Source organism: Solea solea, chromosome 16 (genome assembly GCF_958295425.1).
Source record: "Solea solea chromosome 16, fSolSol10.1, whole genome shotgun sequence".
NCBI lineage: Eukaryota > Metazoa > Chordata > Actinopteri > Pleuronectiformes > Soleidae > Solea > Solea solea.
In genome coordinates, this window is record NC_081149.1 from 22,910,921 (window position 1) to 22,927,645 (window position 16,725).

A 16,725-nucleotide genomic window follows, 5' to 3' on the forward strand; every position below is an offset into this window, starting at 1 on the left:
GACCCAATGAATTTATGATGGTACATCCTCGAAAGGTAGCCGTAGAAAAAAACTAAAACCCTCCCATGAAATTAACTGCACACGTCGCAGTACAAGCGAATAAATAGTGCACTTTTGAGTATTTAACTTAATTCACCATGAATACACAATAGTATCACCATTATCAGTCGTGGAAAATAACGGTGTACGTTCATAACGTGTCTGAATGTTAGTTAACAGGGACGTGCACCTGACTCGACGGCAGAAACACATTGAAATTGCAGCATGAGGACATGCCTTAGGTGTCGGAGACAAATACAGTAACATATTTGCTTTGTTGTCAGGAGGATGACATGACCACACAGGGGTTGGGACAATTTAATTTGGAAACAAAGAGTGTAAACACAAGTTCAGAGATGTTATGTAAAATGTGGTTATGTAAAGCCTGCTGTGCGGTTGCATAATGTGTTTATAATCAGAGGGTAGCACCGATATAGATGCCCCACTTTCGTGTTCCTTGCAGTACGACAGTGACACAGTGTCTTGAGAGCTCAGGGTCATCGCGTGTGGCCGAGGGTTTCATGTTGTTGAAGTGCAGCCACGACAACAGAGCTCATTTACTATGACGAGGAGGAGGTGTGTGTTTTTGTTGTTGTGAGTTTGTGCGTTTGTTAATCTCTCCTTCTTCTGAAACACCGTCTATAAACCTTGTCACTGCGAGTAAACACTGAGAAACAACGCTGTCACATCTCCTTCTAACCCACAGGCTTTGTGCGTATAATCCGTCAGTGTGCCACTACACAAATCACATGAGACGCTCGTGGTTTTCTTTCTGTGTTTTATAATCTTTGGAGGATTTTTATGCAGCTCCAAATTGATGCGTAGTTTTATTTCACAACGCCTCTCGCAGCAGCAGTTAAACAGGTTAGACAGTCGGGATGTAAACATCTCTACATTCATCACAGACATAATTAAGAGAGTTTGCAGTATGAGCAGGTAAAACAAACAGGAACTTGATCTCTCCGTTGTTAGCCAATGGTAAAATTTGTGACTTTTCCTCCAGTATCAAAAGTAATAACCCAGCTGAGTAAATGCAGTACACCCAAAATTATATTTTTTATCACCACCAACAACAGTGTTTATCTGTCTGTCCTTTCAGATTTGGCACAAATACTGACTTAGACTTGAAGGTGAACTGTTTAGATTGTGGTTGGAAAACATTGCTTGTGAATTCCTCATCTTAAAGAATGCCTCGAGAGCTTCTTTTCAAATGTGGCTCAAATGTCCACGCGTGGATTAAGTGCGCAGACGTATGTCGTCAAAGGTGTGGATCTCAGTGGCCTCACAAAACACATTGAACACATTGAACCTTGAACATTCAAAACGTCCACGTTAAGAGGCACGGGCTGCTGATGGAGGGGGCGGAGTCACGTTACTCAACACCGCACACAATCCGAGCGATTGCCCCACTCTTTAAAAACATGTTGTCACTAAATACAGCACATATTTGAGGCATGATATGAATGTTGAGACCGGTTGCCGGGCAGATTCCTGTAAGATTATGTAAGAAAACCTGGTCTGCAGAGACCAACGTGCTTATTTTGTTTCCACTTTAAAACAATGTCATGTCAGTGATGCACACTATACCCTGTTTCTGTTACTAAGGACAACATAATGTTCCCCAAATGTGCTTGAATCGCCTATTTTTGAGATGTTTTACCTTCATTTTGGACGATTTTTGGGGAAGTAGAGTCAGTGTATAGTCAGTGTAGCAGGAATGCAGGGTAATAATAACTTAGAGTTACAGGTGGAACGTAAATCCAACAGAGCAGATGTTGATGTTAATGTTAACTGACACGACCTTCCCACAGTGAGCAAATCAACTTCTTGGTGGATTTCACTTGTGAACAGGGCTTTTGTTTGTAATGCAGTTACAAAACCAACCTTGTGGTTTGTTAAAAAAATAAATAATCATCTACTGAGTGTTCTTTCATTTCGATGGAACGCTTGCATAATGAAACTCATATGCCATAATTATAGCAGTTGAACAGTCGGAGCGGCTTCCTCTGCACTTCGTCAACCCTGACGGAACATCGCGACCTTTCATTTATTCCACGTCTTGTTTAGTAAAGTTTGCATCAGGTTGACCTTGGTCATATAGGAGCTGCTACCTTTCTGAACACGAGGCCGATCGCGTTGCACGACTGTTCGAGCTCCTGTGACCGAGTCATGTTTCCTGAAATCCCCACTGAAAACTCGCGCACATTAGATGATGAAATGTTTTGTAAAGCACTCGGGAAGGATGGTCAGGCAACTTAATCACCCGCAAATTATGATCTGACAAGGAGAAGGACTAATGTCTGACTCTGTCATTATCATTAAACCGATGTTAATGAAAATGAATGCCCATAATAAGAAAGTTACGCTGCTCCTAAAAATCCAAGGGTAAAACTCTGCTACCATGAACAGACCTTGAACTTTTTTATTCTGTCATGAGACTTAGATTCATTCTAATATAAGAACTATGCTGCCTGAATTTTCCCATTTATGTAACTTGCAATAAGCACTTAATCATAACACTTTAATCCAATTTAATATTGGAAATATTTTTAAATTGGTTTTGATTAATTTCCATGACAAATACAAAAGTGAATTTTTTTTTTCCTAACAGTTTTTAACAGAGGATATGTTTCCTGTATGTTTATATAACCGCAGACTGCATCCTAATCACAGCAGTGCTATATATGGTGGATTGAAGAGCTCCAGCAAATCTTTTGAAATCCCGAAATAGAACGGGGAGGCAGTTCCGCAGCGAGGCCGCGAGCAAGGCAAACCCTGCAAAAGAGCTTTTGAATTGTTGGCTGAACGGGCTTCACTTGGACTGATGCTCCGAGCCAAGGAATCAGGCCAGCGAGTCCAGAGATGGAAGAGAGACATAAAAGATTAGAATCTTATTTCACTAAGGAGGATTTATGCCTGGGTGACCACTGAAGGTCCCTGTGGCCTTAGATCACCCTGCCCGACCACTGACCTGGAAACTATGATATTAGATAATGTTTTATCAAACCATTACAGGCTGTAACTCAGGCAGCTTTTGGACCTAAACTGTAAAAGTGAGTGCAATGTATCTAATTATAAAATCGTCTTATAAAAACAAGGATTTCATAGAAAAGCCAGTGGTTAGGAGCTCAGTCAGGAGGATATCCCCCCCCCCCCCCCCCTCATCTAAGAGAAAAATCAAAGTCAGTGCCCTGGAAGAGGATTTGGTGAATTGGTGGGTGTCATATTTGTATAATGCATTTATGGGTTTATGTCGAGGAGTTTACAGAATCCTAACTTTAACCATTTCACCAACTTCAAGGCTACTAATGAGATGAATTATTACTAGACAAATAAGTACATTTACTTCCACTAAAGTGATAATTACCCTCATTATTGCCAGTGTTGTTTGAAAGCGGATGTTTTCTGTAGACACAGTAAACACACTTACCACACATCCACTGTCCTTTGGAAAACAAACAATTCCCCTTTTTCCCTCAACAGAGGAGAATCCCTCCTCCAGACGTCAAACACATGTTGTGCGTAAAGAGCAGATCAACAACAAAATTGTATTGTACGTCATACAATTATGACAATTATGATGATATTTGATAATGCACTACAGTACACATACAGCAATAATAGCATTACAGTTAGCAGAGATGGACACAGCATTTATAAGACGAATAAAACCGGTCCGAGCACAGAACCTTGTGGCTTTCCATGACAAACTTTGATGTTTGAATGATTCATCATTAAATTGAACAAACTTCGCTGCGCTTACACTGTGCTTCTGTGTCTGTGTGTGTGTCTACACTCGTGCGGCAGAAATGTGCCGTATTTATGACAGAAAGTCACTAGATTTGTCGCTAGTCGCTTTTTTAAAAAGTCTGTAAAGTCGTTAAATATGCACACGGAAATGGCACAAACTGTAAAACTTAAACACACAGATATGATTTCCATTTCTTCCTGTGACTTTGTTCATTCTGTCTCCGTTTCTGTTATTATATCCAATGTGTAACGTTACAGCAAAACTACAGCGCTGGCATATGAACTACAGCACTCTGAGTCGTTCCGTGTGGACGCAGATATTTCCTGAAACGATTGTGCAGTCTTCATAGGTCACGACCTCTGAAGGAAGCCCTTGGGTTGGTCATGATGCTGTTGTGACATTTGACCATTTTGCTGTTTAACAAACTGACCCTATATCCAAGTGTAGGCTAATAATAAATGTAGCCTTTAGCGTGAACTTCCTTTTTAAGATACTTTAATATAATATAATATAATATGATAAAGTCTGTTATTTGGTTTGTCCACGTTGTTGCTTTAAGTTACAGCAAAGATCATATGACACAGTCACTCTCACTCAGAGTTTGGCTACACAATAGACAGTTGAAATGTAATTAGATAAGTCTGAATTTGTTTAAGTTCCTTAGGGAAATAAAAAAAATAAAAAAAATCTTATTTGAAAATAATTGTCATAGAAACCTATGACAAAGACACAACAGTGATATGTCTCATTGTGCAAGACTGCTTTATATCATTGTGTAGTGTTGTAATGTGGGATCATGGAATTAGACAATTGAGTTTTCATTGTGCAAGAAGAGAGAGAAGGAGGGAGGGAGGGAGGAGAGAGTGAAACGGAATAGAGGGGTTTGTTGAGGACAATGGCTCAACTTATCTGAGCAGTCTGAGCTCTGTTTATTCTGTCTTTACCTCATCCTCTCGCTACCCAATGTTTATTCATTCATTTCACATCAATAATAGGAGCAGAGGCACGGGCAAGTTCCACAGCCACAACATGTCCACTGTGGAATGTCCTCTACTGTATATGGACACTTTATGAAAACACACTTGAGAGGGAGAGTGTTTTTATGAGATGATGTAACTCACCGAGTGAGCACAAGCACTCCTTTGTCATAAACCACCTATCATTTATCAAACATGTTTTTTCCTAGTCCTAGTTTCCTAGAAGTTTGAAATGAAAGCGCGTGAAGTGGCTAGCACTGTTGCCTTGCAGCGAAAAGACCCAGGTTTGTGACCCGGTCTGACTGAGGACCTTCCATTCACTCACACATCTACGGTCAATTTAGAGAGTCTAATTGACCTAATCCCCATATTGCATGTATTTGGACTGTGGAATGTTCTTCAGCTATGAGCAGCAGATGATCCACACGTGTGATTTGGCAGAGATTTTTTTACGCTGAATGCCCTTCCTGATGCAGTCCACTGGACCCAATGTAGAATGTCCAATTAACAATGAGCAATGGGGATTGGGTACCTTTCTCAGGGGTACCTCCAGGTATTCGCCTGGCCTCGGGACTCGGTCCGGCAACCTTCTGGTCATAAGCCAAGTTCTCCGTACAGTAAAATTAAAAGAAAAAACACGAAAGACAACACACTGACTAACTATAAGTATAAAATACTTCCTTTGTCCCGGAGGTTATAGCAGAGTCTTTTACCATTAAGTCATTAAACTGAAATGGTCCATTATCTTAAATAGAAATACAGATGTGTAAAGAATGTTGGAAACATTTGGACTAATGTATGTACACTGCTCAGCTTAGATATTTTATATTGTCTCTTGTGGTTTTTCTGGGTTCCTCCCACATTTCAAACTCATGCAGATTGAGGTCAGGTTAACCAGAGACTGACTCTAAATTCACCATCAGTGTGAAAGTGAGCGGTGGTTTGTCTCTGACTTTGTGACCTGTACCAGGTGTGTCCTTCCTTTTTGGAAGTGTCAGCCGGGATTGGCTCCATTTCCTCCTGCATCCCTCAAACAACAGGCAGTACAAACGATGAGAAGTCTCTGCTGTACCTTGGGTGGTTTTCTTTGGCACACGTCTCATCTTCAACTCTGTATGACACGACTTTGCTGGTTGGATTGTTGAAGGGGACTCGCTCTGGAGCCCGGAGAGAGTTCCTCGATGACGGGTCCTGCCGATGGGGAGTCAAGGGAGGGAAGAATGAGTCATCCATCATCTGTCCTTTTATAGATTCAGGTTCTTGCCTCTGGTGCAGAAGCGAATCAAACCCCCGGGACGATGTCTGAGCTGTCACCGTTCTACTCTGTCATCAGGACCCACAGACAGACAGACAGACAGACAGACAGACAGACAGACAGACAGACAGACAGACAGACAGAGTCAAACCTACTGTCTCTGTGTCTGAGCTCCATTTTAATATTTCCTCCTCTCAGCTGTCAATCACTGCTTCACTGCTGTTTTTGTTTACTTCTCTGTGTTTGCATATTTTAACTGCCAACAGTTAGACTGAATGAGACGACAAAGACTTAGAACTATAATAATAAAGGGTGTCCATAAAGTCTCTTTGCAATTTTAAAAATGTATTACAAAGGCCGTTAATAAGATATCTTAACCAGATTTGTTTTATTGTAATGTCCCGTATCTTTGTTCGATACACGATATCTGCACATCTGATTTTTGTCTCATTAAACCATGATACACATTGTGAGTAGCCAGTTTTTAGGGTTTCATTTAAGTGGTTAAGATATCTTATCAACTGCCTTTGTAATAGATTTTTTAAATTGTAAAGAGACTTTTTGGACACCCTGTATAAAAAGCACAGTGAAGCTGTGAACAGCAGCTTTTATTGTGACCTGTTTATACCGATTCTCGTGAACGACTCTATCTGAAACATCTCGAGACGTCACCACCCATGTGTTACTGCAGGAAATGCTCCACTTCTATGAAGTCAGTGACTAATTACAGGAAAAGTGACTGATGTTACACAACTACTGCAGGCCCACAGTACTGTCACAACATGCATATGTTTACCCTTCAATGAAATGACCTCCTTGTGCAGTAACATCATCTCTGAGCATCTCTTTTACTCCAACAAACAAATAGATTTTAACAGACATTATTTTTACTTTGATTAAAGCTATTTATTTCCTGTAATCATGTCCACAAGAGTACACAGTTGCTTTACTGTCATTCTGTAATACTTTCCTCTAGTTTTTAAGGCTATAGCGCCCTCTACTGTTGATAAGAAAACACACTCCAGAGATGTTAAATAACATGTTTTTTTTTTAAGGACGAATTTAACAAACAGCCTTTTTCATCAATCAAATAATATTACAGTGTTCACACAATGACACAGCACGACAAATGCACTCTGTCATCTGTTGTAATACTGCTTTAGTCATTTGATAATATTAAATGGAAGGAGTTTATACACACTCATTTTCAATTATTAAGCCTTTGTTGCATATTTTTTTGTTTATTTTTCCTTTACAATAATCATACATGTATATAATTTAGTTTAAATGTGCTGCATAAATAAATTAAAGCTATAAATACACATACTTTAAATTATTTCTTTAGCCCTATAGACTGTATATGCAGGAATTCACAAATTCAGTGAATTCAGATGCCACTGGCTGCAAAAAGAATTAGTTTGAATGGAAGTCTATGGGAAAATGAGCTTACTTCTCACTTGATCTATAGTGTCAGTAAATATTTTCCTGAGGAGTTAATGGTCTCCTTCAATAATTATAGCTCTTCTTACAAAGAACATCATGACAATTTATGTAAATTATGTTCCAGTTCAAAGGAAAATAGATAATAAACATAATACATATGAGTGGACACCAGTGTGATTGACAGCTGGTATCCAGGTCTAATAGGAGCCTGGGTGCAGGTGACCTCTGTGAATGTCTGATTTTAAACAACTAAATAACTTGGTGATGTCAGATAGCAAATCTCAAAGCCTCCAAAAGGGAGTTCACATGTTTCCAAATTCCCAAAAAAAACGTCTGGCCATCGTTTGGGAGTTCTTGCAGCTTGGTCTTGACACGTCATCTGGGCACAAGTGGACGTGGTTAATGTGGAAATGTCTTCTCAGTTTTACACTTGAGTTTCTCATGAAGTATGACATGTCCTGACCAGAACTAACTCTGTTCTTGTTCTTGCCAATTCGAGATTAAGAACACATGTCTCTGTTCTTGCTGTTAATCCACTCTCATGCCAGCACAAGACTTCCAGGTGTCTTCTCTGATTCCTTCAGCCTGACTTCATGTTCCATCACTGGCAGATCAGTCACAGGACAGTCAACGCGCTGCTCCTTTATCTTTTTAAATGACTTGTCATTGAGATGAATGAGCATGCGTGGTGTCTTTTAACGGCATGAGATGAGAGGAGATGCTGAGGATAAAGATAGATGTCCCTCATTACAGTATGTGCTCAAACTGAAGACGTGAATTTGTAAGCCTTCAATCCTCGAATGATTCATCCTCGTTTTATTAAATAAATTGACTTATTTGATTGATTTATTAAATATTGACATGTGGGATTGAGGGAGGCCATCCTTGCTGGCGTCCTGCCTCCTTTGGCAGAGTCACCGTTGTGGACAGATGGTTCCCAGACAGACTAAGCTGTTAAGATTAGATAACAAACTCTCACTTGTAGACATGATCACAGGTACTTTTCATAAATCTTCAAAATGCTCTCTGATTCTTCATTTACCATGGATTGATTCTTTGTTGATTTGTGAATGAAACAGTCAGACAGTTGAATTCACGATCAGCTCAGTGACTTTTCTTCCAAAATATAGGAATAAGAAAGACCTGTATTTACTCTACGACTTCCTTTGGGTGCTTCCAGAGGTCAGTCACTTTCCTGCTTTAATAAAGCCAAATATTGCTTTCTCATGACCTCAGTATGGTAAAACAGTGTGGCCCAGTCTGTTGTTTTTATAGCCGTGACGCTCTAGCAGCACTTTCAACTTTCTTCATTTAGAAAGTCATTTAAAGTTGCCCTTTACGCCCCTAATGATAACCGTTTCCACCACAGGAGATGTCGGCTCGAGCAAATATCGAGACAGTCTGGAAATGTAATATCAGGCTTCCATAAAGTGGAGTAACTTACAAGAGGCAGGGAAGTAGGAGACTCTAAAAATATTGTCTCTCTCTCTTTTTATTACCTTGAATAGGTCAAGTGCACACCTGTAATGTCGCTCTATTGTTGTCTCTGTTAGACTTTTGTTGACTCTTTTACTGTATTTTTTATATAAAGTTAAAATAGCTTCACAACACAACCCCAGAAGATTATACAATATAATGAATAATACTAAGATGCACACGCCACATGTCATTACATGTTGAAACTCTGTATCCCCTTAAAGACTGGACTGCAGTAGGAGGAGTGAATAAAGGATAAAAATGATGGAGAAAGATGGAAATACCTTTTATTTTCTGCTAAAGAGCATCATATATACCTTGTTTCTGCTGTATAATACTAGTATTTAAAAAAAAAAAGCATATTTGACATTGGTGATATGGATTTTTCTACACTCACGTTGCAGATAATTATGTTACATGTAGTGTTAAAGACAATGAGTGGGTGTCAGTTATTTTTCTTTGACGACTGCCCATTGATTTGGCCGGATTCCCAGCGCTGCCACAGTGGAGACTTCTGACCTCCTGCCCTGTGAACTTTTGACTCCTGCTGTGGAATAAAACAGATGAGATAAGAGTGGGATTAACACAGGGATTAGAAGACACTGAAAATGCATGACATTTAAAAAAAAATCTCCTAACAACGTGCAGTAAAACAGTAATTATTTTATTAAAATACCTGTCCATTTCGTTAAGGTATCACAATATTTATGTATATATATATATATTTGTGTGTGTGTGTGTGTGTGTGTATGTATATATGTGTATATATATGTAAAAAATAACTATTCATCATACCAAATCTATACAAAAATCATTGCATGTATGGATTTCATGGCACTTTTATAAAATTCCGTTTTTGTCACATGTAGACAAAACTACTTTATAAATGTATTCCAATGTGTAGCTTAGAAAACAGTCAGTGACCGTGGCAAGAGCAAAGTTTAAAGTCAAATAAATTAGAGGAAATTCTCTAAATGGTATTTAAATTGATCTTGTGAAACCTAATGGACAGTGATAACACTGCGAGAAAAGAAACTTTATAATAATGCCTGATCCTTTGCATGTCATGTGACGATACACTTGTGTCCTGGCCTGTGCTCTTCACAAAACAGATGAAGAAAAATAGACTGTTTACACTAATCAAACCTGACACATCACCTGTGGCTGCTCAGATTTCCACTGGTCTTTCTTGGAGGGCGGCGGCCAAACCAGTTCCAATTTCCCCCTGGACTGTCGTCTGTCATCTAAGGATGGGAAGACGAAAGGAGGGGAAAATACAGGCAGCAGTTTTGCATTTATTTATTTAAACATTTAACATCTTTGACTTAACCCTTAGAACACAGAGCATTTTGGCTGCTTTTTTTCCATTACTATTAAACATACAGTATAGACAGAGCGTATAAGAATGTGCAATAGAGTGTCTTACATCATTTTTTTCAGCACAACCTAGACAATCGGAAATCTATATATATATTGACCAACCATATAAACAAACCAGAGCAAAAAGTACTCGTGTAAAATCCGATTTGAATTTGTGAAATTTGGAAATGCGTCGCAGTTCAAAGTTCACTTGGTTCGTTTTTATGAATAAAAATAAAAATAAAATAACGTCTATTTTGTGACTTCTGCATAATTATCGCTACTTTATATCACTACTAAAAATTTGATATAAAATTAATCAGAACTGACTCAACAACACATAAGACGAGAAAAAAGCATTTTGTAAAGCCTGAATATGTGACCTATTATGGTCACTATTATGTTACCTATTATTATTGTATCATAAACTAGTAAGTTCACCGACTTTTTTCCCCCCAACATGTAACTTTACCTTTGGGCTTCAGCCATTTTCTTATTTTGAAAAAGAACTTTCAAAACATCCAAAAATGTAATTAGTATTCAGTGTGCTGCTTAAATGTCTCTGCGATTCTATCACTGTGTATTTGTGTTCGTCGAGTTTCTCTGACCTTAAGACTGAGTCATTTCCTTCAGTTTAGTTCAGCCCAGGCACATTCTGTAGCTGTTACATGTGACTTCATCATCTTCACCCCCAGTCATCCCACACATCATTATCCAGCAAGTGGAAATGCTGCACTATATAGTATCGTGTCAGACTCCTTGGCTGGCTGCTCTATTTAGTCAGGTGTTCGAGGCTCTCCTGCTGGGTAAATTGGCAACCACAGCAGACGGGGAAATAAAAAAAATACAGGAAAGCAAACTTTCCCATTATATACCGCATCCCCCTCAAAAAAGTCACATCACTAGTCGTTTGTATTTATGCAACAATATAACCTGTCCCTGGTCAAGCTGTGCAGACAGTGGACTTGGCGTCATCACCTGCTGACTCAGATCAGGCTGCAAGGATTCGCTCTTAACCACCAGTGACAGGGTTGACACTAAGTTGTTGATAAGACTCCTTGGATAAAACTATGTGATGCTCATATTTAGAGGCATTCGTTACAGTGCTAAGGCTGAGTATGAGACGGCTGACATGTCCCGTGGATAAAGGATAATGCAGGTTAACCTAATTGATCTGCATTGTGCACAAAGTTGCCTGTTATATCTGTGATAAAGCAGGTGGAACAGCATCATATATACTGTAGTTGTGCATGTGTGATTTTGAAGTTTTAACATTGACAGTTTGGGCCAGTGCCATGTTGATGCGACCAGAAAAATCACAAGCGTCACCTGCAACCAGACACTGATACCAGCTGTCAGTCTCACATTAAAATGTGCTATGTTTTATTTTCCTATATAATCGTCATAGTGAAGAAAAGCTTACTGACTAATGATCAGGATTATTAAACATTAAAGGAAAATGTTGACGTTATAAATCAAGTTAGACGTGGGCTCATTTTCCCCAAAGTCGCCTCCTGGTGGTCACTGTATTTTGACTTCCTGTTTGGCTTCATCCAGCAAACCAGAACACAGCATCCACTTTTTATAAGTGTCCTCTAGATAAATGTAGTTGAGTATTAAGTATAAAAAGTAAAATATCTTTCAAGTATGCACAGAAACAAGTAAATCATTTCATGACTAGTTTACCAAACCACCATTTTAATGACGCTTTTCCATTATACAGTTCTAGCACTACTCGGCTCTACTCTACTCTGTTTAGTATCAGGTACGCCGTTTCACATAACTCCATAGTACTTCCTCAACTTGAGTTTTCGTAGTACGGCTGCATGAAACTGCTGTGACATAATTTTTTACATGACACACACAAAACTAGTGACTAGTGAGTTTTGGTGTACTGAATCATTAGAATCAGTTAAAAAGATTAGTTCCTGCACTAACTGAAATACGGCTCGATGGGTTGTGATTCGGCGCACGATCACTGACTTTCAGCAGTGGGGTCGCTGAATACACCTCCTGTCTGAGACTCCTCTGTTACAGTAAATGTTGAGATTTTAGAAGTGTTGGAGATAAGTCTTTGTTCGGTTTGATTCTTGTGTCTGACGTTGCGCTCATGACTCTTCTAGTGACGACACTCTCTGACCAATCCGTGGTCGGCAGTCTGTTGATGTCACAGTTTAGTATCGGCTCAGCTCACTTGGAACCTCGTCAACTAAAAAAAGTACCAGGTACTGTCACTAATGGAAGAGTAGATTAGCGTTGAGCCAGAACTGTAAAGTGTGAAAGTACCAAGTCATTTGTTTTTTAAGTACTTAAATATGTGTACCGCTGATTCTTTGTAAACACGTCCCACACTAACCTGGTAGATGCATCTTTGCAAACTGTGACTTGTCTTCCTCTTGACTATTCTGCCCGTCCTCTCCGTACAGAGTGCATCTCTGTCTGCGTAGCTCCTCCTCTCTCTCTCTGGCCTCTCGGATGTCCTTCTCTACCTCCGGCTGCAGAACTAGAGCCGGGCGCAACTTGAAGAAGGGGTTTTGTTGGAGGATTGGAGATTGTCGCCTTGTGTTGCCCTCCCTTGTTTTGCTCCTAGCTTCCACAGCTGATGTAGGGGCCTCAGTGCTTATGGAGTCCATGCTTCTGTGCATGCGTGGATGTTTGTCTTGTTTTGGGTACGGGGATAAGCGTGTTTTGTCTCGTGAGCCTCCAGTCGGGCTCTTTGACCTTAGGTGTTCGGGACTTTTCTCCCCCTCAGAGGGGGCAGATTCAATCAGCCCGAGGGAATGTGCTGCGGTAACCGGGCAATTTTGAAGACAGAACATCTCCAGACTATGTGTGCGCTCCAGCACGGACGGATAAACATGGCTTTTTACCAGTGTGGTCGCAAGTTTCCTGTGCCTCGCTGGCCCCTCTGTGTTATCCTGCTGGAAAGCCTCAAACAGCAGTTTTGTCTCCTGTAACTGGCGGACTTCCTCTTTGCTGTACGTTCCTGGGATCTTTCCCTGGTTCACCAGCACCAGTTCTCTCTGGATCTCCTGGCGTATCTCCTTCTTCATCTTCTGCTCAGAGAACTGACTGACATCACTGTGTGCAGGCTGGTCAACCTGACAGGTGAGAGGCTCAAGTGAGATATTGGTCTTGAAGGGAATCTCTAGCACATCTGGATTATCTGCAAGATTGAAAATACCCCCGGCTCTCTGCAGGTTTTGCTTTGCCTGGTTTGCCTCTTGGATCTGTCTCTCCATCGAGGTTTCAGCTGTTGAGAATCGGTGTTGGGCAAACAGATTAGGGATTTGTGCAGTTTCATGCAGATTCATAGGAGAGCAATCAGCAATCTGCTGATCATCATCAGAGTTATCATCATCATCATCCTCTGATCTGGTAATTATCTGGTCCTCTGGATGTCCAGACGTTTCTGTTTCCACCAGGTTCAACTTTGCTTCCTCATCCATAACAGTGTGAAATGTCACCTCCCTCCTCCCGGTCCCATCTGTCAGATTCACCTCTCTTGCTGTGAAATCAGACACACCTTTTTCCTCATCTCCTTGTTCTTGTACGTCCTGTTGCTGCTGGAGAAGTTGCAGACGTTGAAGCAGTTGCTCTCCTTGGTGGAGATCTGTTTCTATGTTCTTGCCTTCATCTCCATGCTCTCTTTTTGTCACCATCCCTACACAGTCTTTGGAGATGGGGCGTTGGCACTCTTCTGTTTCACTGGTGCTGCTCTCTCTCCTTACCCAGTCACTCTTTGTCAGGTTATAGTTTAAATATATGATGTCAACATGCTCTTCATCTTCACTGGTCACCTCTGTAGGAGTCTTTGGGTCCTGTGGCTGAAAGGTTGCTGAGTCCGTCTGGTTTTGTTTGCAGACCTCTGTCTTAATATGACCACTAATATCCTCAGAATTGGGTATGTCTTTTGGATATTTGCCTCTCTTCCCCTCAGTTTCTTGTCCCAGTTCAATGTTCCCAGATTCTTCAGTTGATTCTTTGTCTCTTGAAGCATTACCCTGATGATGCATCAGAGAGCCTGTGTCCTCATCTGTTTGTGGAGTGGGGTCCTTGTCCTTGACGTCCATGGACTCCTTAGAACTCTGTGCTGTATTTGCTATCACTTCATTTGCCTCGTTCTGTGCTGCTTGGAACTGATTCTCATCATGATGCCAGCCTAAGCTGCTGGGATTAGCTTTAGCCTCTGTGTCGTCTGCCACATTAGAATGGGTCACACTGGAATTATTGGCCCTTGCATCTGTGCTGCCCTCTGCTGGGGCAATAGAGGACAAAGGGGGAGGAGGATGTAGTGAGTTAAAGACGTCATCTGCACCCTCAGCATCCGTCACGCAGCAGTGCCTGGTGGTCTCTGCTTGGGCAGGGGGTGTGACTGTGATTTTGTCTTGAGGACTCTCACCAGACGTCAGTGATGGGGTCTCTCCATGGTCTGTCCCAGGACCGCAGTCCATTTTCATCCACAGACCACCATGATCTTGGGAAACCAGGCCAGGTCTGGGATTGCTTGTGTCCATGGTGTCCAGACTTAATCAAACTCTTAAGGGTGTTTCTTTGGTGTGTTTTCTTTTACTTCTCCCTTGCTTGAGTTTAAAGAAAAGGTCCATGAGAACATTTTTAAGCTTGATACCAAAATGCTTAAATAAATATTCAACAATACTTTCATTCATTCATCCATTCTAGTTGAATTAGTTGTAATGATGAACTGCTGAGTACTCGGGCCTGAATTAGGTAAAACCTACATTTTAATTGACTGAACATATTTAAAGCTGCAGTTTGTAACTTTTGGTGACTTTTTGACGTCCATCATCCTCATGTTTTTTGAGCAGTAGATTACATTTCTGAAATGTTTCTTTGTGTTTTCAGTCATACTCCAACTCCAACCAAGTAGTCATCGCTCTTATTAGCACAGTGTTACTGTTGCCTCTGTCTGCTTTGATATCATTTAAATCACTTCCTCATTGTAGCACGTAAACACTGCTGAGCAGCAAGAGATCTAAACACCCCTGAGAAACACAGAGACTCGTAGGCTTAATCAGCATTGTATGCAATTATTTGGCAATGGTTTAAATACACGACAGCTTTAAACCAGGTGAAATAGACTAAAATAGATTCAACAACTTCAAGTATTAATTCAGTATATCTACACTCTTATTTAAATTGTCAGATTAATAAAAAAAAGGTAGGCACATTCCTATAACACAATTCTTACAGGCCTATACAGCAAATGAGTTGACCTTAAAAACAAAACCTTTCTTTCCCATTTGGTCCTTTGTTCTGTGAACTCTGGGAGATTAAATGATGTTTCCTTTGTTTTTGAACAACCTGTGCAGCTACTGTGTTGTTTTAGTGACTTTTCCCCCCCCGCAGTGACCTAGTACAGCCGTGTCTGCTGACAAAGGCAAAGCGTAATCGGCTTTTCTCTGTCGGTTTTGGCGTGCACACTTTGTTTAATGTGTACTTGAATGTCTGAACACTCACTCTCATCATCTCACAGCCTGCCTGTCAAAATGATGCTTTTCCATTTTTTTTTTTTTTTTTTTTTTTTAATCTGCATAAAGCACGAGTGATCAACTTCATAATTGCTACATGGATTTAATACTTTCACAGCTGAATCATGGAAAGCATGGACACACCGCGCCGTATCACTGACTGCTTTCTTTTAAAATGTGTTCTGCCCAATCAAGTAATGTGGTTGTCTAAACTGCAGGTTTAAATGGACACGTCTATATTTACACCTGCATTTGGAGCTTACTGCCAGCCAGTGCAATTCAGGATTATCATCAGCAGCAGCAGTAGCAGCACCACCACACTTAATATACTGTAGAGCTTAAGCAACAGGACATGTTAATGTGCTTTAATGAGCTTAACCTGTTTATTCCTTCCTCCTTTCAAGGAACTTTTTCTCTTTGGTTGTCATTTTGAAGCTTGTAAACATAATGTTATAGAAATTGTTCTCATACTTTACTCAACTAAATTCTATTCTGCATTATTTGGGCAGATGTGATAAAGGCTATTCTGTTCTGTCGTACCCGTGATGTTTTCCTGCTACAACTACAGACAAAGCTCCACTCTGTGAACCTACAATTCAGCCAGAGATATAAACGTGTGACAGGAAAGAAAACAAGTGTAAAGCAACAACATTAATGTAGAAGAAGAAGAAGAAGAAGAAGAGACCCACCTGATATTGTCGCGGCAGCCATCATTCTGTGTGTGATAGAACTAACCTCAATGGAAATATGAACGATGCAGCTGATGATCCAGCTTAGCACCTGCACCTTCCCGCCCTGGGTCATGTGAACAAACAAATCCTCTTCTGTGATGGTAAAATGATGCTCAGCACTTAAACTTTATGACAATTGAATGTTGTAACTTCTATCTGGTATGTGAATTTTAAATTGTGACTAAAATAATTAGAAAATGTA

General features: G+C 40.3%; 1 protein-coding gene across 3 annotated transcripts; it reads right to left on the reverse strand.

Moving 5' to 3' along the window:
* Positions 1–8,921: 8,921 nt before the first annotated feature.
* On the reverse strand, positions 8,922–16,537 carry LOC131475561 (uncharacterized). 3 transcript variants are annotated; one of them, XM_058653780.1, is made up of 4 exons: positions 16,482–16,537; positions 12,657–14,883; positions 10,100–10,185; positions 8,922–9,485 (listed from the first exon to the last, which is right to left on the reverse strand). In XM_058653780.1, the coding sequence occupies exons 2-4, from the start codon at positions 14,815–14,817 to the stop codon at positions 9,387–9,389; spliced, it is 2,346 nt and encodes a 781-aa protein (XP_058509763.1). In that variant the 5' UTR covers positions 14,818–14,883; positions 16,482–16,537; the 3' UTR covers positions 8,922–9,386. The 3 variants fall into 3 exon arrangements, with proteins under 3 accessions (XP_058509763.1, XP_058509762.1, XP_058509761.1); XM_058653779.1 differs by having other exon boundaries at positions 8,922–9,488; XM_058653778.1 differs by having other exon boundaries at positions 8,922–9,488; positions 10,088–10,185.
* Between the last annotated feature and the right edge of the window lie 188 nt (positions 16,538–16,725).